Here is a 24,757-nt window from a genome sequence, read left to right as displayed (position 1 = left end):
CTCTGAAGCTTCCAAGCTCTGTGACTTGGGTCAGGTGAAAACCTATCAGTATTTAAGCTTCCGTTGCCACATCTGAAGAATGGAGGCAGTAATATGGAGCTCATAGCTGTCGGCTACTGAGTGCTCTGTATGTGACGATTGCTAAGCACTTCGTGTATGTTATCTCAGTCCTCCATGAAAACCCGGTGAAGTAGGTACTGTTACTACCCCCATTTTACAGATGTTGAAAGGAGCCCATGGGTTAAATGACTTATGTAAGGTCTTACCAGTCAGCGATGAAGACAGAACTTGAACACATGTCTTGGTGACCACGGGGCCCGTACTCTTAACCACCTTCTTATCTTCCAGGCACTGGGAGGGTTAACTGACACTGTCACAAAGCACTTAACACTGTGGCCCCTGTAGTTAGCGCCCTCAGAGAGGTCCTGAGCGAAGACTGGTAGTGGCCCTAGAAGAATGTGATGAGGCCTTTGTCCCCTCAAGCTGAGCGGTCCAGAGCGCGTGGGGCTGGTTTCGGGGTTTGCCTGCCCTCCCCGCGTTTGGGTGGGAGGGGCACAGGGAGCCAGCCCTCAGCTTTCTGCGCTCTGTCCCAGCGCCGTGCACCTGTGCAACAACTCCATCCAGAAGCACCTGGAGAATTCGTGCCGCCGACACCCACTGCTGCCCTCAGACAACATGTGGTCCAGCCAGAAGTTCCAGGCCCACCTGCAGGAGATGGGGGCCCCGAACGCCTGGTCCACCGTCATCGTGCCTGGCATGAAGGCTGCGGTGATCCACGCCCTGCAGACCTCCCAGGACACCGTGCAGTGTCGGAAGGCCAGCTTCGAGCTCTATGGCGCCGACTTTGTGTTCGGTGAGGACTTCCAGCCCTGGCTGATCGAGATCAACGCCAGCCCCACCATGGCACCCTCCACGGCTGTCACCGCCCGGCTCTGTGCCGGTGTGCAGGCCGACACCCTGCGCGTGGTCATCGACCGGCGGCTGGACCGCAGCTGTGACACGGGGGCCTTCGAGCTCATCTACAAACAGGTGAGGTGGCCAGGCCCAAGCAGCACCCAGGGAGGCCTTCCCATAGTGGAGCTCAGGGCTTTGCGGTCACATAAACCCGGCTCAAGTCCTGGTCCTGCCACAGTGACTGGGTACAGCCACTTCACCCCCTTGAGCCTCCATTTCCCCATCTGTAAGATGGACATGCTATAACCATCTTTCTCCTGGGTTTTGGGAGATGAAATGAGTTAACGTGTGGGTAATATTTCTAGAGAGGCCAGTAGCATACTGTTAAAAGCATAGACTCTGAAACCTCCCTGGGTTCAAATCCTGGCTCAAATTCCTAACCTCTAGGGGTCGCAGTTTCCTTATTTGTAGAGCGGGAATGAAAATGGTACCTACGTCATAAGATTGTGAAAATTAAACGAGCTGATACAGGTAAAGCACTTTAGAGGTGCCTGGCACATAGTAAATGCTACAGAGGTTTTAGCTATTGTTAGTACCTAGTAAGGTTATTAGGTGTTTTATGATAAATGCCATCACTGTAAAGTGCCTCACATAAAGTGCCTCCACAGTCAATTTGTGGAGGCTGCTATTATTATTGTTATGTTATTATTGTTGTTGTTATTTATTTTACCTTGTTCCAAAAAGAGATTTGAGTCCACTTATTGGAATAAGATTTTTAAAAGTCAGAAAACTGATTTCAAGGGTTTCTGAACGCTGCAAATAATTTCCTGTGGTTATTAAATTAAATATCCTAATCCTTCTGATTAGGATTAGGATTCCATCAAAGTTTGGCCACAGGGAGAGCATGTGCTGATCGTATAACCCAAGTGTCCTGGTCTTTGTCAGTTACTGATTGTATCTTAAATTAATACGTTGGCATTTTGGCTTCAAAAAATGTAAATGAGGAAACATAAGGGCAGGAAAATAAGATAAAGCAAAGGGGAAGAGAAAGTTTTAACTTAGTGGTTCCCAAATGCTGATCACAGGCCAGAATCTCCTGGAAAGCTTTCCAAAGATACTGTTGTCAGGAAGCCCCACCCCCAGAGGTTGACCCGAAATGACTGGTTTAGGGACTATGCATCTGCATTTTTCAAATATCCTAGTTATTCCCAAAATCTCTTATAGCCAAGTCTTTTTGTTTTGGTTTTGTAAACCAACATGTAATCAAGATTCACACTTTGCATTGGTTGTTTTGTCTCTTTCATTTCCTTTCTTTTCTTTTTTTTTTTTTTAAATAGATACTCCCACTCAGAAAGGAGAGGCAGGGTGGGAAGTACATAGGAATCATTAGTCCATAGCAATTGTGAAATCCACCCTGGCGCTTAATTCTCCTTTTGCTCTTAGGACCCATTATTACTTCCTAGGAGTTCCCTGTGTCTCTTGCTTCCATCCATTGGGAAGTCTGTTCAGCCTTGAGCCATCCTCCCTCTTCTGTGATCATGCTCGGTAGTTCTTAGTCTGTTACCTGCTCCAAGAATTTTGGGGCTACAGAAGCCTCTTTCATTTCATATTGCATCTGTCCGTTTCAGTCCAAGTTGATATTTTTAAAAGCCTTGTGGGTTTCTTGTATATCAACTTATAACCCATTTTATTGCACAAAGGCCATGTCCACAGATCTTAGAGAGAAACTCTTCTCTCTTCCATGAGGCTGATGTAGGACAACAGCCCTCAAAATTATAGAAGCCCAACTGTTAACAGAGAGGGCCTGCAACCCTGTCTTTTAACTCAAAATGTGTTAAAGACTTAATCATAAGACCTACAGGTGTACACTTGGGGTGCTGAAAAGACCTGTAGCTGCTTTAAAGGACCTATTAGGCATGGCTTAGATTTCTCTGAAGTTTTGTTTTGTTTTGTTTTGTTTTTAGATATCATTGACATACAACATTGTTAGTTTCAGATGTACAACATAATATTTGTATATATTGTGAAATGATCACCACAGTAAGTCTAGTTAACAACTATCACCACAGTTACAAATATTTTTTCCTTGCATTTACTTTCTCAGCAACTTTCAAGTATACAATACAGCATTATTAACTATAGTCACCATTCTGTACCTTACATGACTTATTTATTTTGTAACTGAAAGTTTGTAACTTTTTATCCCCTTCACCCATTTTGCCCACCCACCAACTATCTGTTCTCTGTATCAGTGAGTTCAGTTTGTTTTTGATTTTAGATTCCACATATAATTGAAATTATATGGTGTTTGTCTTTTTCTGTCTGACTTATTTCACTTAGTATAATGCCTTCAAGGTCTATCCACATTGTCACAAATGGCAAGATTTTCTTCTTTTTATTTATTTATTTTTTGGGGCCACGCCATGCTGCATGTGCGATCATAGTTCCCCGACCAGGGATCGAACCCATGCCCCCTTGAAGTGGTAGCGCAGAGCCTTAAACCACTGGACTGCCAGGGAAGTCCTGAGATTTTCTTCTTTTTAATGGCTGAGTAATATTCCGTTGTATATTTATATATACCACATTTTCTTTGTCTATTCATCCATGAGTGGATGCTTAGGTTGCTTCTATGTGTTGGTTATTGTAAATAATGCTGCCATGAACATGGGCTTGCAGCTATCTTTTCAAGTTAGTGTTTTCATTTCCTTCAGGTAAATACCCAGAAGTGGAATTGCTAGATCATATGGTAGTTTTATGTTTAACTTTTCAAGAAATCTCCATACTGTTTTCCATAGTGCCTGTAGCGATTTACATTCCCACCAACCATGCACAAGGGTTCCCTTTTCTTTACCTCCTCGCCAACACTTGTAATTTTTTGTCTTTCGGATGATAGCCATTCTAACAGGTGTAAGATGATATCTCATTGTGGCTTTGATTTGCATTTCCCTGATGATTAGTGGTGTTGAGCACCATTTCATGTACCTGTTGGCCATCTGTATGTCTTCTTTTGAAAAATGTCTGTTCAGATCCTCTGCCCATTTTCTAATCAGACTGTCTTCATATATTTTGGGGACTTCCCTGGTGGTCCAGTGGTTAAGACTCCGCGCTTCCATTGCAGGGGGCGTGGGTTAGATGCCTGGTCGGGGAACTAAGTACCCGCATGCCACATAGTGCCGCCCAAAAAAAAAAAAAAAAAGATTGTCTTTGTATGTTTGGATATAAACCTCTTACAAATGATTTACAAACATTTTCTCCCATTTGGTAGGTTGTCTTTTTTTTTTTTTTAATTTTATTTAATTTATTTTTTTATACAGCAGGTTCTTATTAGTTATCCATTTTATGCATATTAGTGTATATATGTCAATCCCAACCTCCCAGTTCATCCCACCACCACCACCACCACCACCACTCCGCCGCTTTCCCCCCTTGGTGTCCATACGTTTGTTCTCTACATCTGTGTCTCAACTTCTGCCCTGCAAATTGGTTCATCTATACCATTTTTCTAGGTTCCACATACATGCGTTAATATACGATATTTGTTTTTCTCTTTCTGACTTACCTCACTCCGTATGACAGTCTCTAGATCCATCCACGTCTCTACAAATGACCCAATTTCGTTCTTTTTTATGGCTGAGTAATATTCCATTGTATATATGTACCACATCTTCTTTATCCATTCGTCTGTCGATGGACACTTAGGTTGCTTCCATGACCTGGCTATTGTAAATAGTGCTGCAATGAACATTGGGGTGCATGTGTCTTTTCGAATTATGGTTTTCTCTGGGTATATACCCAGTAGTGGGATTGCTGGGTCATATGGTAATTCTATTTTTAGTTTTTTAAGGAACCTCCATACTGTTCTCCATAGGGGCTGTATCAACTTACATGCCTACCAACAGTGCAAGAGGGTTCCCTTTTCTCCACACCCTCTCCAGCATTTGTTGTTTGTAGATTTTCTGATGATGCCCATTCTAACTGGTGTGAGGTGATACCTCATTGTAGCTTTGATTTGCATTTCTCTAATAATTAGTGATGCTAAGCAGCTTTTCTTGTGCTTCTTGGCCATCTGTATGTCTTCTCTGGAGAAATGTCTATTTAGGTCTTCTGCCCATTTTTTGATTTGGTTGTTCATTTTTTTAATATTGAGCTGCATGAGTTGTATATATATTTTGGAGATTAATCCTTTGTCCATTGATTTCTTTGCAAGTATTTTCTCCCATTCTAAGGGTTGCCTTTTCGTCTTGTTTGTAGTTTCCTGTGCTGTGCAAAAGCTTTTAAGTTCCATTAGGTCCCATTTGTTTAATTGTGCTTTTATTTCCATTACTCTAAGAGGTGGATCAAAAAAGATCTTGCTGTGATTTATGTCAAAGAGTGTTCTTCCTATGTTTTCCTCTAAGAGTTTTAGAGTGTCCAGTCTTACATTTAGGTCTCTAATCCATTTTGAGTTTATTTTTGTGTATGGTGTTAGGGAGTGTTCTAATTTCATTCTTTTACATGTAGCTGTCCAGTTTTCTCAGCACCACTTGTTGAAGAGACTGTCTTTTCTCCATTGTATATCCTTGCCTCCTTTGTCATAGATTAGTTGACCATAGGTGCGTGGGTTTATCTCTGGGCTTTCTATCCTGTTCCATTGATCTATATTTCTGTTTTTGTGCCAGTACCATATTGTCTTGATTACTGTAGCTTTGTAGTATAGCCTGAAGTCAGGCAGTCTGATTCCTCCAGCTCTGTTTTTTTCCCTCAAGACTGCTTTGGCTATTCAGGGTCTTTTGTGTCTCCATACAAATTTTAAGATTTTTTGTTCTAGTTCTATAAAAAATGCCATTGGTAATTTGATAGGGATTGCATTGAATGTGTAGATTGCTTTGGGTAGTATAGTCATTTTCACAATATTGATTCTTCCAATCCAAGAACATGGTATATCTCTCCATCTGTTTGTATCATCATTATTTCTTTCATCAGTGTCTTGTAGTTTTCTGCATACAGGTCTTTTGTCTCCCTAGGTAGGTTTATTCCTAGGTATTTTATTCTTTTTGTTGCAATGGTAAATGGGAGTGTTTCCTTAATTTCTCTTTCAGATTTGTCATCATTAGTGTATAGGAATGCAAGAGATTTCTGTGCATTAATTTTGTATCCTGCAACTTTACCAAATTCATTGATTAGCTCTAGTAGTTTTCTGGTGGCATCTTTAGGATTCTCTATGTATAGTATCATGTCATCTGCAAACAGTGACAGTTTTACTTCTTCTTTTCCAATGTGTATTCCTTTTATTTCTTTTTCTTCTCTGATTGCTGTGGCTAGGACTTCCAAAAGTATGTTGAATAATAGTGGCGAGAGTGGACATCCTTGTCTTGTTCCTGATCTTAGAGGAAATGCTTTCAGTTTTTCACCATTGAGAATGATGTTTGCTGTGGGTTTGTTGTATATGGCCTTTATTATGTTGATGCAGTTTCCCTCTTTGCCCACTTTCTGGAGAGTTTTTATCATAAATGAGTGTTGAATTTTGTCAAAAGCTTTCTCTGTATCTATTGAGATGATCATATGGTTTTTCTTCTTCAATTTGTTAATATGGTGTATCACATTGATTGATTTGCATATATTGAAGAATCCTTGCATCCCTGGGATAAATCCCACTTGATCATGGTGTATGATCCTTTTAATGTGTTGCTGGATTCTGTTTGCTAGTATTTTGTTGAGGATTTTTGCATCTATATTCTTCAGTGATATTGGTCTGTAATTTTCTTTTTTTGTAGTATCTTTGTCTAGTTTTGGTATCAGGGTGATGGTGGCCTCATAGAATGAGTTTGGGAGTGTTCCTTCCTCTGCAATTTTTTGGAAGAGTTTGAGAAGGATGGGTGTTAGCTCTTCTCTAAATGTTTGATAGAATTCACCTGTGAAGCCATCTGGTTCTGGACTTTTTTTTTGGAACATTTTTAATCACAGTTTCAATTTCCTTACTTGTGATTGGTCTGTTCATATTTTCTGTTTCCTCCTGGTTCAGTCTTGGAAGGTTATACCCTTCTAAGAATTTGTCCATTTCTTCCAGGTTGTCCATTTTATTGGCCTAGAGTTGCTTGTAGTAGTCTCTTAGGATGCTTTGTATTTCTGTGGTGTCTTTTGTAACGTCTCTTTTTTCATTTCTAATTTTATTGATTTGAGTCCTCTCCCTCTTTTTCTTGATGAGTCTGGCTAATGGTTTATCAATTTTATCTTCTCAAAGAACCAGCTTTTAGTTTTATTGATCTTTCTATTGTTTTCTTTGTTTCTATTTCATTTATTTCTGCTCTGATCTTTATGATTTCTTTCCTTCTACTGACTTTGGGTTTTGTTCTTCTTTCTCTAGTTCCTTTAGGTGTAAGGTTACCTTGTTTATTTGAGATTTTTCTTGTTTCTTGAGGTAGGCTTGTATTGCTATAAACTTCCCTCTTAGAACTGCTTTTGCTGCATCCCATAGGTTTTGGATCATCGTGTTTTCATTGTCATTTGTCACTAGGTATGTTTTGATTTCCTCTTTGATTTCTTCAGTGAACTCTTGGTTATTTAGTAACGTATTCTTTAGCTTCCATGTGTTTGTGTTTTTTATGTTTTTTCCCTGTAATTGATTTCTAATCTCATAGCGTTGTGGTCAGAAATGATGCTTGATATGATTTCAATTTTCTTAAATTTACTGAGGCTTGATTTGTGACCCAAGATGTGATCTATCCTGGAGAATGTTTCATGTACACTTGAGTAGAAAGTGTAATCTGCTGTTTTGGTATGGAATGTCCTATAAATATCAATTAAATCTGTCTGGTCTATTGTGTCATTTAAAGCTTGTGTTCCCTTATTAATTTTCTGTTTGGATGATCTGTCCATTGGTATAAATGAGATGTTAAAGTCCCCTACTATTATTGTGTTACTGTTGATTTCTTCTTTTATAGCTGTTAGCACTATAGCTGTTGCCTTATGTATGGAGGTGTTCCTGTGTTGGGTGCATATATATTTATAATTGTTATATCTTCTTCTTGGATTGATCCCTTGATCATTATGTAGTGTCCTTCCTTGTCTCTTGTAACATTCTTTATTTTAAAGTCTATTTTATGTGATATGAGTATTGCTACTCCAGCTTTCTTTTGATTTCCATTTGCATAGAATATCTTTTTCCATCCCCTTATTTTCAGTCTGTATGTGTCCCTAGGTCTGAAGTGGGTCTCTTGTAGACAGCATATCTATGGGTCTTGTTTTTGTATCCATTCAGCGAGCCTGTATCTTTTGGTTGGAGCATTTAATCCATTCCCGTTTAAGGTAATTATAGGTATGTATGTCCCTGTTACCATTTTCTTAATTGTTATGGGTTTGTTTTTGTAGGTCATTTTCTTCTCTTGTGTTTCCCACTTAGAGAAGTTCCTTTAGCATTTGTTGTAGAGCTGGTTTGGTGGTGCTGAATTCTCTTAGCTTTTGCTTGTCTGTAAAGCTTTTGATTTCTCTGTCAAATGTGAATGAGATCCTTGCTGGGTAGAGTAATGTTGGTTGTAGGTTCTTCCCTTTCATCACTTTAAATATATCATGCCACTCCCTTCTGGCTTGTAGAGTTTCTGCCGAGAAATCAGCTGTTAACCTTATGGGAGTTCCCTTGTATGTTGTCATTTTTTCCTTGTTGCTTTCAATAACTTTTCTTTGTCTTTCATTTCTGCCAATTTGATTACTATGTGTCTCGGCGTGTTTCTCCTTGGGTTTATCCTGCCTGGGACTCTCTGCGCTTCTTGGACTTGGGTGGCTATTTCCTTTCCCATGTTAGGGAAGTTTTCAACTATAATCTCTTCAAATATTTTCTCGGGTCCTTTCTCTCTCTCTCTTCTCCTCCTGGGACCCCTATCATGTGAATGTTGTTGTGTTTAATGTTGTCCCAGAGGTCTCTTAGGCTGTCTTCATTTCTTTTCATTCTTTTTTCTTTATTCTGTTCCGTGGCAGTGAATTCCACCATTCTGTCTTCCAGGTCACTTATCCGTTCTTCTGTCTCAGTTATTCTGCTATTGATTCCTTCTAGTGGATTTTTCATTTCAGTTATTGTACTGTTCATCTCTGTTTGTTTGTTCTTTAATTCTTCTAGGTCTTTGTTAAACATTTCTTGCATCTTCTCGATCTTTGCCTCCATTCTTTTTCCGAGGTCCTGGATCATCTTCACTATGATTATTCTGAATTCTTTTTCTGGAAGGCTGCCTATCTCCACTTCATTTAGTTGTTTTTCTAGGGTTTTATCTTGTTCCTTCATCTGGTACATAGCCCTCTGCCTTTTCATCTTGTCTATCTTTCTGTGAATGTGGTTTTTGTTCCACAGGCTGCAGGATTGTAGTTCTTCTTGCTTCTGCTGTCTGCCCTCTGGTAGATGAGGCTATCTGTGAGGCTTGTGCAAGTTTCCTGATGGGAGGGACTGGTGGTGGGTAGAGCTGGGTGTTGCTCTGGTGGGCAGAGCTCAGTAAAACTTTAATCCGCTTGTCTGCTGATGGGTGGGGTGGGTTCCCTCCCTGTTGGTTGTTTGGCCTGAGGCCACCCAGCACTGGATCCTACCCAGCTCTTTGGTGGGGCTAATGGCGGACTCTGGGAGTGCTCATGCCAAGGAGTACTTCTCAGAACTTCTGCTGCCAGTGTCCTTGTCCTCATGGTGAGCCACACCCTCCCCCCGCCTCTGCAGGAGACCCTTCAACACTAGCAGGTATGTCTGGTTCAGTCTCCTGTGGGGTCACTGCTCCTTCCCCTGGGTCCTGATGTGCACACTACTTTGTGTGTGCCCTCCAATAGTGGAGTCTCTGTTTCCCCCAGTCCTGTCGAAGTCCTGCAATCAAATCCCGCTAGCCTTCAACATCTGATTCTCTAGGAATTCCTCCTCCCATTGCCAGACCCCCAGGTTGGGAAGCCTGACGTGGGGCTCAGAACCTTCACTCCAGTGGGTGGACTTCTGTGGTATAAGTGTTCTCTAGTCTGTGAGTCACCTACCCAGCAGTTATGGGATTTGATTTTATTGTGATTGTGCCCCTCCTGCCATCTCATTGTGGCTTCTACTTTGTCTTTGGATGTGGGGTATCTTTTTTGGTGAGTTCCAGTGTCTTCCTGTCGATGATTGTTCAGCAGTTAGTTATGATTCCGGTTCTCTCGCAAGAGGGAGTGAGCGCACGTCCTTCTACTCCGCCATCTTGAACCAATCTGATAGGTTGTCTTTTGATTTTGTTGATGATTTCCTTCACTGTGCAGAAGTTTTTTAGTTTATTTATTTTTGCGTTTGTTGCCTTTGCTTTTGGTGTCAAATCCAAAAAATCATTGCCAAGACTGATGTGAAGGAACTTTCCTGCCTGTTTTCTTCTAGGAGTTTTATGGTTTAAAGTCTTATGTTCAAGTCTTTAATCCATTTGAGTTGATTTTTCTGTATGGTGTAAGATAGTGGTCCAGTTTTATTCTTTTGCATGTGGCTGTCCAGTTTTCCTGACACTATTAAAGAGACTGTATATTCTTGAATCCTTTGTCATTAATTGACCACATAAGTGTGGTTTTATTTCTGGGCTTTTAATTCTGTTCTGTTCTGCGTGTCTGTTTTTATGCCAGTATCATACTATTTAGATCACTATAGCTTTGTAATATGGTTTTAAATCAGGAAGTGTGATGCCTCCAGCTTTGTTCTTTCTCAAGATTTCTTTGACTATTCGGGGTCTTATGTGGTTCCATACATATTTGGGGATTGATTTTTCTATTTTTGTGAAAAATAGCATTGGAATTTTGATAGGGATTGCACTGAATCTATAGATTCCTTTGGGTGATATAGACATTTTAATAATATTAATTCTTCCAATTCATGAGTACAGAATATCTTTCCATTTATTTGTGTCATCTTCAATTTCTTTCTTCAGTGTCTTACAGTTTTCAGTGTACAGGTCTTTCACCTCCTTGGTTAAATTTATTCCTAGGTATTTTATTCTCTTTCATGTTCTTTAATCTCTTATAATCTAGAACAGCCCCAGTGCTTTTTTTCACATATTTGGATCTTTTGAAGGCACCAGGCTGGTTGTTTTACGGAACTGTCCCACATTCTGGATTTATCTGATTGTTTCCTCATGGTGGTATTTAACTTGTTCATCTGTTATCTGAATGTCCTATAAAGCAAAAGTTAGGTCACCCAGCTTGATGAAGTTCAGATTACACATTTTTGGCAAGTATACTTGAGAGGTGATGCTGGATACCTCATACAGCATCACAAGGCACACATTGTCGGAGTATCTCATGATTAGTGATGCTAAGTCTGACCATGGCTTTAAGGTCTTGGCTACCAGATCTCTCCATGGTAAGTTGCATCCTCCCCTTTGCAATGATCAGTTTCTTTGTAGGGTGATCCTTTGGTAGTGTGCAGATGACACATTTTCCTGTCATCCTTTTCACCTACTTGTTTTGATATCTAGTTTTGATCCTTACCTATTGTATTAGAGTTGCAAAATGGTAAATTGCTAATCCTATCATTCCTTCTACATTTATTAGCTGAGATTTTTCCATAAAGTTGAGCTTTGCCTCATCAACTGGGCTTTCCTTGAGCTCTGATATCTGTATTTTTTTTTTATTGAAGTATAGTTGATTTACAATGTTGTGCTAACTTCTGCTCTACAGCAAAGTGATTCAGTTATACATATAGATATATTCTTTTTCGTATTCTTTTCTTTATGGTTTATCCCAGGATATTGAATGTAGTTCCCTGTGCTATATACAGTAGGACCTTGATATCTGTATTTTTAAGAAGCTCTGAGTGACTGTTTAGATAGATTCTAATCAGGATCCTTTGATGACGCAGAAAACACCTCAAACTAGCTCCAGATTAAAAGGAGGGTTCCTAGGAACTTCCCTGGCCGTCCAGCGGTTAAGACCCTGTGCTTCCACGGCAAGGACCACGGGTTCACTCCCCGGTCGGGGAACTAAGATCCCGCATGCCATGCAGTGCGGCCAAAACATAATAATAATAAAAAATAATAAATGAAAAATAAAAGGAGATTCCTGGCAAGACACAGGGGGCTCTCCTGTGTCCAGCTGCAGGAAGTACAGCTTGGCTTAATGGGAATTGAAAGTGGTACAGGAAGGAGCTCCTTTCTTGGACTGTTTTCTCTGCCTCCGTCTGCATATTTGCTACTTCATGCTCTCCACAGAATGCCTTCTTTGAGGCTCTGCTTCCCCATGTCTTGGGTTCAGACAAGGATTTAGGCAGGCTCTAGGCCTCTTATCTGTCTGGGTGTCATAACTCATATGCTCTCAGCAGAGAATCTCGCTCACCTCAGGAAGCTGTCCATCGGCAGCGGCCTGTGGAGGAGAACACACATTCCAGCGGTGGCTGGGCAGTTTAGGAGAGCAAGGGGTTGGAGGGGTGCAGGTGGGGGCATGGCTAAGACTTCCCCACTCCTCTGGGTTACTCATCTCAGGGGCTCTGTGACCCTCTAGGTACTGATTCAGGCCTCCAGGGCCGGACCCCTTAAGAGACAGAGATGGGCTTTGCCTTTCTCAGCCCAGAAATGTCTCCTGACCAGGTGCCCCAGAAGTTAATTCCATCTACCTGTGCTCCGAGTCCTTCCAGGCCTAGGATTCCAGCAGCACTGTCTGAGCAGGCCTTGTCTCCTCTTCTTCCCCACAGCCTGCCGTGGAGGTGCCCCAGTATGTGGGTATCCGGCTTCTAGTAGAGGGCTCCACCATCAAGAAGCCCCTGGCGATGTGTCACCGGCAAACAGAAGTCCGCCCAGCCCTCCCTCACCTGCTGACCCAGCGAGGCTCTGGGGAAGGCAAGGACTCGGGAACCCTTACCCACAGGTCAGCTTCTAGGAAAGTTGCTGGGGCCAGGAGCCTGGGGCACACTGAGAAGCCAGACTCCACTGCCACCACCTCGGCCCCTGGAAAGGGGAAGAAAGGCAAGGCGAAAAGTGCCACAGCCCTGGTCCGCCCCAGTCTCCGGAAGTGGGACCCCCCAGCACGAGGATGGGCTGCATTTTCACCATGACCTTTGCTAGTGGGGACAGGCATCCCCACCCCTTGAACAGATTGCCGTTGAGTCTGAAGAACCCCCAGGCCCTGGGTAAGACCATTCCCCCAAAACACCCCAGGGTCTCAAGGCAATTTCTTCCTGCTCTCCAAGCCCCTCCTAACCACCTGGATTTGTCCCCACCCAAGAGCCACCGGTAGTAAGTAAAAGCCACCACTTACAAAGTATTTTTAAAAAACACACAGCCAAATGAGTATCGTCCCCTCCAGAGTAGTCACTCAGCCAGGCAGCTGTGCTCGTTTCAGAGATGCCAGGACCCAGTCCCAGGTTGATCTCTCTCCAGAGCCCAAGCTTTTCCTGCTGCAGTATTCTGTCTTTGCCTCCATGCAAAGTCGCCTTGTGGAAAGGAACTAATATTTGTACAGCACTTAACAGTTTACACTGTGTTGATACCTGACCAGCTCCTTTAGTCCTCACAACCTAGCGAGGTAGGTGCTATTATCCCCATTTTCCAGCCGAGGTATCAGGAAGTTTAAGGAAGTTGCCCGAGGTTGCACAGCTCAGAAGGGGCAGAGCTGGGATGCAGACCCAGGTCTGTTGGACTCCAAACCCTGTGTTCTTCCCACGGCCTCTGGAGAAGGAACCAGGTGGGCTCCATCTGCCCTCACACACCCCAGCCGTCAGCTCCCCCTGCCTCCCCGCCCTCCACGCACACCTGGAGGGGCAGCTGGTCAGCCTGGGGCTCCCCAGGCCCTCACAGCCCATCACCACTTCCCCACCCTCCACAGCATGGCCCGGCTGCCTTCTCCCCGTGTGCTCCGACCCCAGGGGCGGGGCCTCAGACTGCAGCACAGCAGGCTGGTGGGCTCTGAGGCCCTGTCGACCACAGGCAAGGCCTTGATGACTCTACCTACTGCCAAGTTTTTGATTTCCCTCCCACCTAACCCTGAGCTCATGCTGGCACCCAACGCCCTGAAACCAAGAAAGGTGGGCCTCGAACGGTGACCCATACCCTGGTGGGCAATGCTGAGAACCGGGGTTAGGGCTGGAAGGGTACAGGTAGAGGGTAGCTCCCAGGCTGGCCTGAGCCCCAAGGGAAGGGCTTGTATCCCTCAGAACCCCCTTCCTGAACAGATTCCTGATCATCTCTCCCCTTCTCTCCTCCTTTCACACTGAGGCTCTTGCTCCCCAGCGCCTTCATGGTCCCCCACTTGGAAGTAACTTGTGGTCTCAACCCTTTGAAGTCAGAAATCTTCCTAGCACCCATAGGAAGATCAAGGCCAAAGGCAAGTTCAAGGCCAGACTCTGCGACAAACCCAAGGCTGAGACATGCCTCATGACGACACTGAGCCTTCCGGGACCCCTGCCCCTTATCAGTGCACACCAGGGTCTGGGGGCCATAAGGGACGTGTGGCTACAGAAGTCCTTGCTTCGATCGTCACTGCCCTTATCCTGGACGCAGCGCCAAGTAAAAAAGCAAATGAAGTATTTGAGGCTTGGCTCCTTTTCTGTTAGAGGGTGAAGAGAGAGTAGGGTGCGGCTCTGTACCCCAAGGTCCAGAACAAGAGCTAGAGGCCATCAGCAACTCCTCCACAAAGCAAGGCCCAGAGTTCCCACCCCGTGACAGACATGAGGCATCCTGTCCAGGGACTCCCCTGGCATCTCCGATCTTGGGGTGGGAGGATAAGTCTCATGTTACAGATGAGGAAACTGAGTCTGAACGAGGAGACACGGCTTGCCCAAGATCACGTGGCAGTGAGCAGAGGGCTGGGACACGTTACCACGACTGCTGAGCCCTGTGGGCCTCCCCAGTCCCCAAGCCCAGAGGAGGAGCTGGGCTGGCAGCAGAGTGACACCCAATGGGCACAAGATTTACAGCAGGAGACACAGCAGAGGAGTGGACCCAGCCCTTCTCCAGATGAAGTGGGTCTGTCCCTTCCTCTGCAAGGGGCCAAGGTCACCTAAAAAGGAAATACCCAATAAGCCACACCCATCTGAAAAAGTCTGGTATTTCTTAATTGTAATGGGTTGAACATTGGTATGTCTTCCTGGAACCTGTGAATATGACTTTATTTGGAAAAAAAGGTCTTCGTAGATGTAAGTACGTTAAAGATTTTGAGATGAGATCATCCTGGATTATCCAGATGGGGCCTAAATCCAATGACAAGTGTCCTTACAAGAGACAGAGGAGAAGACAAACGAGGAGAAGGCCATGTGGAGACAGGGGCAGAGACTGGTGTGATGCAGCCACAAGCCAGGAAGAGGCAAGGAAGGATTCTCACCTAGAACCTTCAGGGAGAGCACAGCCCTGCTGACACCTTGATTTTGGACTTCTGGCCTCCAGAACTGGGAGAGAATCCATTTCTGTTGTTTTAGGCCACTCAGGTTGTGGTAATTTGTTGCAGCAGCAGCCCTAGGAAACTAACACACTAGTCAAATGAAGATACACATATTCTGTATATTTATAATCCATTCTTGCACAGCTGAACCAGGAGATGCGTACAAGCAGGCTCACAGCAGCACTGTGGTAACAGCTGACGACCTAAGTGTCCATTAACAGTCAGATGGATAGACTGCAAGCTCTGACATTCCAACTCCGCGCCGCACAAGGGATGCATTTCACAGGGTGGAGCGAGAACAAGTCACAAAAGGATAAATGCAGCACAATTCCATTCCAAGAGAAACTTCAGAAACAGGGCAAAATGAAATATATTGTTTAGGGATGCATGTACATGTGGTAAAACTCTGAAAAACAAACAAGAATTCTCCAAAGTCTGGGCAGTGGTTTCCAACCTTGACTGAACAAGAGTACCCATTCCAGAGCTTTTTTTTTTTTTTTTAACTTTGGGTTTATTTTATTTATTTATTTATTTACTTATGGCTGTGTTGGGTCTTCGTTTCTGTGTAAGGGCTTTCTCTAGTTGTGGCAAGTGGGGGCCACTCTTCATCGCGGTGCACGGGCCTCTCACTATTGCGGCCTCTCTTGTTGTGGAGCACAGGCTCCAGACGCGCAGGCTCAGTAATTGTGGCTCACGGGACTAGTTGCTCCGCGGAATGTGGGATCTTCCCAGACCAGGGCTCGAACCCGTTTCCCCTGCATCGGCAGGCAGATTCTCAACCACTGCGCCACCAGGGAAGCCCCAGAGCTTTTAAAAAAGATCTGATGCCAGGGTCTCCATCCCAGACTGGTGAAACCAGTATCTTTGGGGTGCAGTCATGGGAGGCACGGGTGTTTTTTTTAAGCTTTCTGAGTGGGCAGGGTAGGGGGTTCTCATGTCGGGCCAGGGTTGAGAGCTGCTGTTGTCTAGGATAGGAGAAGGGATGCTTCTATTTTGTGCCGAGTGGTGGTTATGTGGGTGTCACCTTACGAGTTGTTCTTTAAATCACAGAGATGTTTTATGCACTCCGTATGTTTCATATATTTCACGGTTTTTTAAAGTGAAAGATCTAACATCTTCACTTAAATGAGTAGTCAAATACATAGGGACAGACGACAGAACGGTGGCAACTGGGGCTGGGAGGGGTGGGGGATGGGAGTTAGTGTTTAATGGGGACAGAGTGTCAGTTTGGGAAGATGAGAAAGTTCTGGAGATGGATGGTGGTGATGGTTGCACAACAATGTGAATGTACTTAATGCCACTGAACTGGACACTTAAAAATGGTTAAGATGGTAAATTTTATTAGGTGTATTTTACCACAATTTTTTAAAAAACCTAACATTTTCTCTCAGCTAGAATTGGGCCAGAAACAGCCAAATATAAAGACCACATACTGAACTCAGCAGAAACCATGGTCCATGATAAACATTCTCTTTCTCAGCGAATCCTGAAAACGATACTATGAGGGTAGGTACTTTTATTATCTCAGGTCCAGAGAGGTGAAGTCATTTGCCCAACACCACACAGCAAGGGGCCTTAGGATGTGATCTTAAGTTTGTCCAACTACAGAGGATCTTACACTGTGGCCTTCTGCGTGTTGAGCACTGACCTCACTCTCCTCGGGCCTGACTGCAGCCCATCCGCCCTCCAGCCCCCACTGCTTTCCAGCGGGAACAGAAGGCCCAGAGGACTATTGGTAGTGGAGCCCCAGGCAATGCAGGGTCCTGGAGAAATAAGAGGGCAAAGGTGCCAGAAGCTTGATGGGTGGGTCCCTGGGCCTGGCACCTGGGAGGTAGAGACAATGCAGGTGGAGGTGCAGGGGCAGCTGGGCAGCCTGGGAGGGGGTCAGGTGGAGGCGGCTGAGGAGGGCTTCATCCAGGACCTGGGGTGGGAGAGACATGTCAGCATTCAGCCAGGTGAGCTCTAAGCAAAATGGGAGTGAGGCAAGTACTTCCTCCTCCCTCTGCGTCCGTGTTCTGCATGCCTCTCTACACGTACACACGTACACACTCAAACACACACACTACGGCAGAGACCAGCTAGGGGGTCACCGAATCAGTTTCCTGGGCATTCAGCGAAACTACATTCCCCAGCCCCTCCTGCAGGTTGGTGAGGCTGTGTGATTGAGCCCCACTGAACGCCACAGGAGTGTGAGCATGTATCCGCTTCCAGACCTGGCCCGAGAAAACCTCCCCCATGAACCTGCCCTGTCTCCTCCTCCGCTGGCTGGATAGCAACAACCTGGGTCCCTGAGTGACCCATGCTCAGAGCAAGCCCACCTCTACCCTACCGCCATTAATTGGGCTTAACACGGAAGGAAGTTATTGTGTTAAGGCTCTGGTACTTGAGGTTATTCTGTTAGAGCAGACAGAGTTGCCCAAATAGACACACACAACCTCTTTTACCCCTTATACCAAAAAGAACGGCAGACTTAGAAGGGCCTTTAGAAATCAGCCAGTTCGACTTCCTTATTGAACAGATGGGCAGAAAGAGACCCAAGAGAGGGGGTTTCACTTGCTCAGGGCCACAGAGCAAGACGGCTACAGGGAGCTTTGGAAACCCAAGCTGCATAGCTAATGTCTGGAGATGCTCTTCACCCCCATCCCCAGCCCACCCTAAAAGGCAGCCGGCAGGTGGGCTTGGGTACCTGTCTTTGGGGCCTGGTGCTCTCAGCAGGCAGCAGAAAGCGCTGGCCCAGAACAGTGGCCACATGGGCAGAGTGCGTGTGGTCCCCGAGCAGAGGGCAGAGCTGTAGTGCCATGTGCGCCTGTAGCTGGCTGGGAAACGCTAGAAGACAAGAGAGACAGGACAGATGGCAGGCAGCGGCTCTTCCTGTGTACCCGGTGTTGCCCTTCCCCTTTCCTTTGGGGAGATGCCACCCCCATTCTCAGATGGTGTGGTTTCAGAGAGGTGAATGCTACCACCCCTGCCACTCTGATTGACAGTCAGAGCTGTCAATCCACCGGCCCTGCGAAATTCGTCCATGAAGAGAGGCAACCCTGAATTTACTGTGAAGCTACTGGTAATGAAGAACGCTCTTTCCCGCTGGAGTGTGAGCCGGGGCTGCTGGAGCGCCTGCCATCTCTGCCCCCACAGGGAGAGCCTGTGGGAGGAAGAAGCCAGCGGGCAGGAGGCGAAAAGAAAGTGAGAAACAGCTTCCTGATGATGTCCTCCGAGCCTCCGGATGCAGCCAGGCCTGAACTTTCAGTTACCTGAGCCAATAACTTCCCCTTTTAGATTACACCAACTTGAACTGGTTTTGGGGAAACTTAAATGGTATGAAATTGTTCACATAAGTAAACTTATTAATCCTCCTGACAACCCTATAAGGTGGGTTCTATCATCATTCCCACCTTATAGACAGGAAAACCGAAGCTCAAAAAGAAGTGACTGGCCCACCATAAGCTGGGATTCAAACCCAGGAACTGTCCTCTGCTTTCACGTCTGGCAATATGCTGGACTGGATAATCTAAAAATTCACTTCTTATAAACCACTTAGAAACACTGGAAAACTTTAATGATCATCCTTCTAAATACACAGCTGGGCACACAGGAAAGTAAGGTCCCCCAGACGAAGATACAAAAGGAAAACAAATCCAGAGCACAGGAAAGGCAACATTTCACCTCTTCTAGAGTATTGCCAATCTTGGGATGCAGGGGGCCTGGGTTTAAGTAGCTACAAGGGGCCAGGGGTGAGGTCTTGGTGCCTAAATGAAATCTGAGAGGCTACATCTTCATTGACAGGATGGACCGGGAGAAAAAGCCAGCCACCAAGGAAGGGAGACAAGAACCTTAGGTCTGGATGAGGGGAAGCAAAAAGAATTCACAACCGTGAGCTGCTCTCACACAGGTTTGGGGCTCTAATCCCACTTGCATGAACTGTGAACTTCCAACTGAGACGTTAATATTTAGGTCCTGAAGCAGTGACATGGGGCACTCAGCAGAAGCAAAGGCAGAACCTCTCCTGAAGTCACCACCTCCAATGAGGCAATAAAGGATTTCCACTGATAAAGGCCCAGCTTAACCTGAATTCACAATCCTGAATCACAGAACAAGAAGGAAACAATCCACCAAGGGGAGAGAGTCTGCAGGAAACACAACAGGATTAGACCCTCAGAATCTCAGACAATGGAATTATAGAAACACAATATAAATATGTTTTAAATGACTAAAGACAAAAAAGAACAAGTAATATGAGAAAAAACCAGATACCTTATTTTTTAGAAGGCCATTTGTATTTGTAAAAGAACCAACTAAAAAAAAAAAAAAACCAACTAGAACTTCTAGAAGTGAAAAATACAATCAATGGGTAGGTTAAACTGGCAGGTTAGATCCAGCGGAAGAGAAAATTTCTCAACTGGAAGGTAGATCTAAAGATTACCCAGAAAGCAGCAGAGATAAAGACATGAAAAATGTGAAAGAAAAGTTGAGACATAGCAGTAGAATGAGAAAGTCAGACGTCTATCAGGCATTCAAAAGGAAGGATGCAAGAGGCACATTTGAAAAGGGAACTTTCCAGGATGGATGAAATAGATTAATCTTCAGACTCAGGAAACACAGTGAATCCCAAGCAAGATAAACAAAACTAAACCCACACACTTGGATTCACCATAGTGAAACTACAGAACATCAAAGGTAAAGAGAAGACGTTGAGACCAATAACTAAGAGAAAAAACAGGTGAGCTGCAGAGGGTGACAGGAGAAGCACTGCCCCTCCAGGTGGAGCTGGTCACATACATCCTTACAGTCCATCAAATGCTCCCCAGGCTGCCACTAAAACCACCACCCTCCTCCCACCTCCTGCCTCCTCTGGCCAAATACAGTTTGTCAAGTCTGGCTGGGGCTCCAGACCCACCTGTCAGTGGCTGCAGCTGGACCAGGGCACAGCCAGAGCCCGTGGCCACCACACGGAAGTAGCTGAGGGTCCTCTTGACACCTTCCAAGATGTCCTTTCGGGATGGGGACTTCACTGGAACTACCTGTGGTGTCAGCCCCCAAGAATGAACAAGCTTCACACACACCTGGGAACTACCCGCAGACTCTCCTTGCTCCCAACAGACTCAGGACAGGGCCACAGTATAGGCAGTTGTCACTTGCCTGTATTAGGGGTCTGGAGGGCCAGTCACCCCACGTCTATACCCTGTAGGGGTACTATGTCTGGAAGGACCCCTCCTCTTCCCCACCTAGACCCTGACTCACAAGATTGACCCCATCAATGTGTTCCAGTTTCAGAGCTGCTTGGATCGTCCCCTCAGAAGTAGCTGGGATCCCATCAGTGACAGCACTGAGAAAGAGGCAAGAGGAAGTCACGTAGTGGCTTGCTGGGACCTCCCCATTGCCCTGGGAGCTTCCCATCCCCTCTCACCAGTAGGTGACTGTGGGTCTCCTGGCTCTCTGTGAGTGAGTGAAGAACTTCTGGAGGTGGCTTGCTGTCTGGGGACAACTGGAGAGGAGTACAAGCCCAGAGGTTTCCCTGGAGGAAGGAGACAAATCACAAAAGTTAAAATCCCCTGGGCTCACCCACACAAAAAGGAGACCCTGGACTTTCCTGGCGTTCCAGTGGTTAAGACTCTGCGCTTCCAGTGCTGGGGGTGCGGGTTCAATACCTGGTTGGGGAACTAAGATCCTATATGCCGCATGGCACAGCCAAAAAAAAAAAAAAAAAAAAAAGACCCCTAGAAAGGAACACCTGACCTGCTTAAGACCAAACAGTAACATCAGGACTATAACACAGACCTCTTGAGAAACAAGTAAGTCTTCCCCGTGTTTGATAATGAGAGTACACAGCTTAAATGTGTTCCTCATTTTGCTCTGGCTCCCAGGGAGCTCAGAGCCAAACATCATAACAATTACCACCAACTGTTGAGTGTCTACCATGTGCTAGGCACTGTACTAGGAATTTTATATATATTAGCTATTAAATAATTAAATTTCCCACAAACAAGCCCATGAATTTGTGGAACTGCAGAAACATTTTATCTCAAGCACCGTCTCCAATAGATGGCAATTAGACGAAAGAATATCACAGATCAATTGACAAGACCTGCCATGAATATGGAATTGGAGAAGTGACTGCACACTGAGCATAGATATTATTAGCTCTATCCTATGATTAAAGAAACTGAGGCTCAGTGATAGCTAAGATCACAGTTTATGCATAAGGATTTGAACCCAGATCTATCCACTTCCTCCTCCTTTTCCTTGTATCCTACCTCTGTGATCCCAAACCAGCCTGTGGAAAATGTTTCAGTTTATTCCGAAGTAGTTATGCCCCCACTCCAGATGGATGCCTGTCCTTCTACCTTCCTCTCACCCCCACCACTTACTTCCCAGATGCTCGGACAACCTGGAGCTCCCGCTCCCTGAGCCCCAGGGACTGGCTCAGCTCCGGGAGCACTGAGAGCAACGTCAGCTCTCCCGGTTTTCCTGGGGAAAAAAAAAGGAAGAGTACAAGTTGCTCCCAGAGGCAACTTTATCCTGCCTTTCCTTTCTCTTCACTGTTTCGTCCCCTCCGAGACATCAAAACCCCTTTCATTGCATCTCTTTCCCCTGCCCATACCTGTCACTGGCAGGCCCTGTGGCTTGTTCAGTGTCACCAGAGGTCCTGAAACGTATAATACATAAACATCAGCAACAGCAGATGCAGTTTACAAAGCACTTTCTCAATTCATATTATCGTGTGGTCCCAGTACAACTCTCATACATGAGTTATCACCCTGAACTTTCTGAACCTTGCATATGCTAAGCTGGCTGCCTGCCACGTCAGGGCCTTTGCACTTGCTGTTTCCTCTCTCCCAGATTTTCATGTGGCTGCTTCCTTCATATCATCCTGGCTCAAATGTCACCATCACAAAGAGGCCCAAGTCTCCAATCTAATGTCTGCTCCCTTCGTGCAGTTCCTCATCATCGCTGTTTTATTCATAGCACTGATCACTAGTAAGTACCTTTTTCATTTATTTTCTGGTTAATCAATTTCTCCCACTGAAATGTTGGCTCCCTGAAGGCAGAAACCATATTTATTTTGTTCAGCACTATACAGCCATGTCCAGAACAGTGCCTTTGAGGGAACATAGCCTATGCTCAATAAATAGCTGAGAAAATTTAAAAATCACTGGAGACTGAGGCTCAGAGAAATTGTTATTTTCCTAAAGCCACACAGCAAGCTGATTACAGAGCCTAGATATGGCTCCAAAGCCTGTGTTTTGCCCCTCAATAAACACTTTATTACAGCAATTTCCTTTACAGAGAGCCTACTAGTGCAAAGCTCTCTAGTTATTTACACTCTCCCACCCCACAGCCCCATCCCCATGATGCTGAGGCACAGAGAGATTATGTGTCTGGTCCCAGCTCCTGTGGCTAGTGGGAGGCAGAACCAGGATTTGATCCCACAGGCTTTAGTAGGGAACCCGGCCAGATGCTCAGAAGGCTCAGGTGAAGACTCCTCCCCTTCCGGGTCTCCCTGCAGCTGTCCCTCCCACCGCTCACCTTTCTGATCCACCACAGCTGCCCTCAGCACATCAACCAGCTCCTCCCTACTGAGGTTCTCTGGCCGCAGCAGCCCCGAGAAAGGCTGGTCATCCAGGGGCCCCGACCGTTTGCTGGAGCCTCGACGTTGCTGCTGATGCCTGGAAAAGGTTAGGTAAGCAACAGGGGAATCATTGCCGCCCATTGTTATCTCCACACACCTCTTCCTAAATCCTGCGGCTTCCTACTAATGCTTCAGAAAGCCTGGGTTGAGCTTCCCGAAATGTTAGGTTCGACTGGCCCCACTGTACAGAAGAGAGAACTGAGGCTCAGAGAGGTCTACTGACCAGTTGAGGGTCACACAGCAGAGCTGGATTAGAACCCATATCTGCCTAACTCCAGATCCCGCACACACCCTCCCCCGGCCCCAGCCTCCCTCCTACACAAAGGAGGGCGGGGATTGCTAATCACCGGGCCTCGGTGCCAAAGCTTGAGGCTGTGGGCGCTGCGCGGAACCCCGGACCCCGCCGCCAGCCACCCCAGACCTGGCCCAAAACGCGACAGCCGCCCATCTCCGGAGCGAGGACAGTGAGCATGTGTCCGGAAGGGCTGCCCAGGGATGCCCCACAGCGCGCTGATTGGTCAGATTGACTGTCAATCGGAATAGCGAGGCTCAGAGCTGTGAGAAGGCGGAGCTTTGCCTTTGCCAGGGAACGAGATGAAGAAATTCTCGTCCGTGCTTTTGGGGAAAGCGAGGCACGGAGCAGAAGAGGAATTTACTGGGGGGTCAGAGGACCTGTCTTAGGACAAAGCCAGGTTTTCTGATTATCATTGCAGTTCTTAGGAGTCTTCTGACTTCAAAAAAAAACCCGCCACTGGGCACAATTTTGTAAGGCAAATTGGAAAAGGAAAAAAAAAAAAATCCACACTCGTTGGTACAGTAAACTTGCTTTGAAGAACACAGCCTGGTGCCAAATCCAAAAGGAAAAAAAGGCCAGAGGCAGAAAGACGTTCACTGCACCATTATTTATAAAAGCAAAACCAAAACAAATCTCAAAAACGGAAACAAATTGTCCTTTGATTAGATCTATAAGGGAAATAAATCTTATTCATCACCCTCAGTTTTTGAATGCTAACTCTACGCAAGGCCTTGGCATCTGTGAACAAATTAACAAGACTCGGCCCCAACCACAAGAAGTTCACCTTTAAAATCACAGCATCACAACCCACCTTGCGAAAAGCTGTGGAGATGCTGAGAGAGAGAAGAGTGAGGAGCTCAGGAGCCCGCTGAAATCTGAGAAAGCTCCCCAGCAGGGCTTGTGATTGACAGACTGTGAAGAACCAGAAATTCACCAGGAGGGAAAGGTGTGGGTCGGAGGAGAGGGAGCGGGCAACAGGAAAAAGAAGACGTTAAGTGCAAAAAAAGCAAAAAGCAAAATGGGCTCTATCCTGTAATTACAACTATGGAAAAGTTACATGCAACCTGTGTATCATTTTGTTTACTAAGAGCACTATAACTTTCAATTCATTGTTTGCATTAGTGAAGGACTGCAGATAAACCAACATCTGTCAACAGAGGAATGGCTAAATTAATTGTAGCACATACATATGTAGCCATTAATTGAAGAATGTGTAGGGGTCTGCATGTGGTAATGTGAATCAATATCCAGAATATATTAAATCAAAAAACAACAAAGTGAAGAACAGTGTGACTAGAATATGCATATATGTGCATGCGTGTGATTTACATATATTTATTATATTTATATATTTCTGCATTTCTAAAAGGACATACACAAATGAGATGTTGGTTGCTTCCAGAAAAGGAATCAGAAGTGAGAAAATGAATAATTATTTTTACCCTTTAGAACTGCTTAAATTTTTAACCTCATTGATATATCTCTTCTTCAGACACACATGGAGCCCTAGTTTAAAAATATAAGCCAGGCCAAAAAAAAAGGGACTTCCCTGGTGGTCCAGTGTTTAAGACTCGTGCTTCCACTGCAGGGGGTGCAGGTTCGATCCCTGGTTGGGGAATTAAGAT

General features: G+C 45.2%; 2 protein-coding genes across 5 annotated transcripts in view; one reads left to right on the top strand and one right to left on the bottom strand.

The window, feature by feature from the left end:
- Window positions 1-15,699, top strand: part of TTLL3 (tubulin tyrosine ligase like 3) — a 30,504-nt gene extending 14,805 nt beyond the window's left edge. The window contains 5 exon segments of the mRNA XM_082344363.1: window positions 594-1,029; window positions 12,530-12,702; window positions 13,387-13,518; window positions 14,064-14,175; window positions 14,178-15,699. Of these exon segments, the coding sequence (XP_082200489.1) occupies window positions 594-1,029; window positions 12,530-12,702; window positions 13,387-13,518; window positions 14,064-14,175; window positions 14,178-14,393 (1,069 nt within the window). The 3' untranslated portion in view covers window positions 14,394-15,699.
- An 829-nt stretch (window positions 15,700-16,528) lies between these two features.
- LOC309606830 (lipid transferase CIDEC) overlaps window positions 16,529-24,757 on the bottom strand; it is a 23,577-nt gene continuing 15,348 nt past the window's right edge. Inside the window, exons 1-9 of one of the 4 annotated variants that reach the window (XM_082344427.1) lie at window positions 23,185-23,814; window positions 22,735-22,874; window positions 21,809-21,853; window positions 21,576-21,675; window positions 20,615-20,722; window positions 20,449-20,533; window positions 20,105-20,228; window positions 17,897-18,036; window positions 16,529-17,131 (exon numbers count right to left, since the gene is read on the bottom strand). In XM_082344427.1, the coding sequence (XP_082200553.1) occupies window positions 16,940-17,131; window positions 17,897-18,036; window positions 20,105-20,228; window positions 20,449-20,533; window positions 20,615-20,722; window positions 21,576-21,675; window positions 21,809-21,853; window positions 22,735-22,874; window positions 23,185-23,309 (1,059 nt within the window). In that variant the 5' untranslated portion in view covers window positions 23,310-23,814 and the 3' untranslated portion in view covers window positions 16,529-16,939. Of the gene's footprint in view, window positions 17,132-17,896; window positions 18,037-20,104; window positions 20,229-20,448; window positions 20,534-20,614; window positions 20,723-21,575; window positions 21,676-21,808; window positions 21,854-22,734; window positions 22,891-23,184; window positions 23,816-24,757 lie in introns of those variants that run through there. The other 3 variants (XM_082344426.1, XM_082344430.1, XM_082344429.1) reach the window with 3 other exon arrangements.

The sequence above is a fragment of the Balaenoptera borealis genome, assembly GCF_965194805.1.
Source record: "Balaenoptera borealis genome assembly, chromosome: 12".
Taxonomy (NCBI): Eukaryota; Metazoa; Chordata; class Mammalia; order Artiodactyla; family Balaenopteridae; genus Balaenoptera; species Balaenoptera borealis.
The sequence above is the reverse complement of the archived record's forward strand: the minus strand, read 5'-3'. Positions and strand labels throughout refer to the sequence as shown.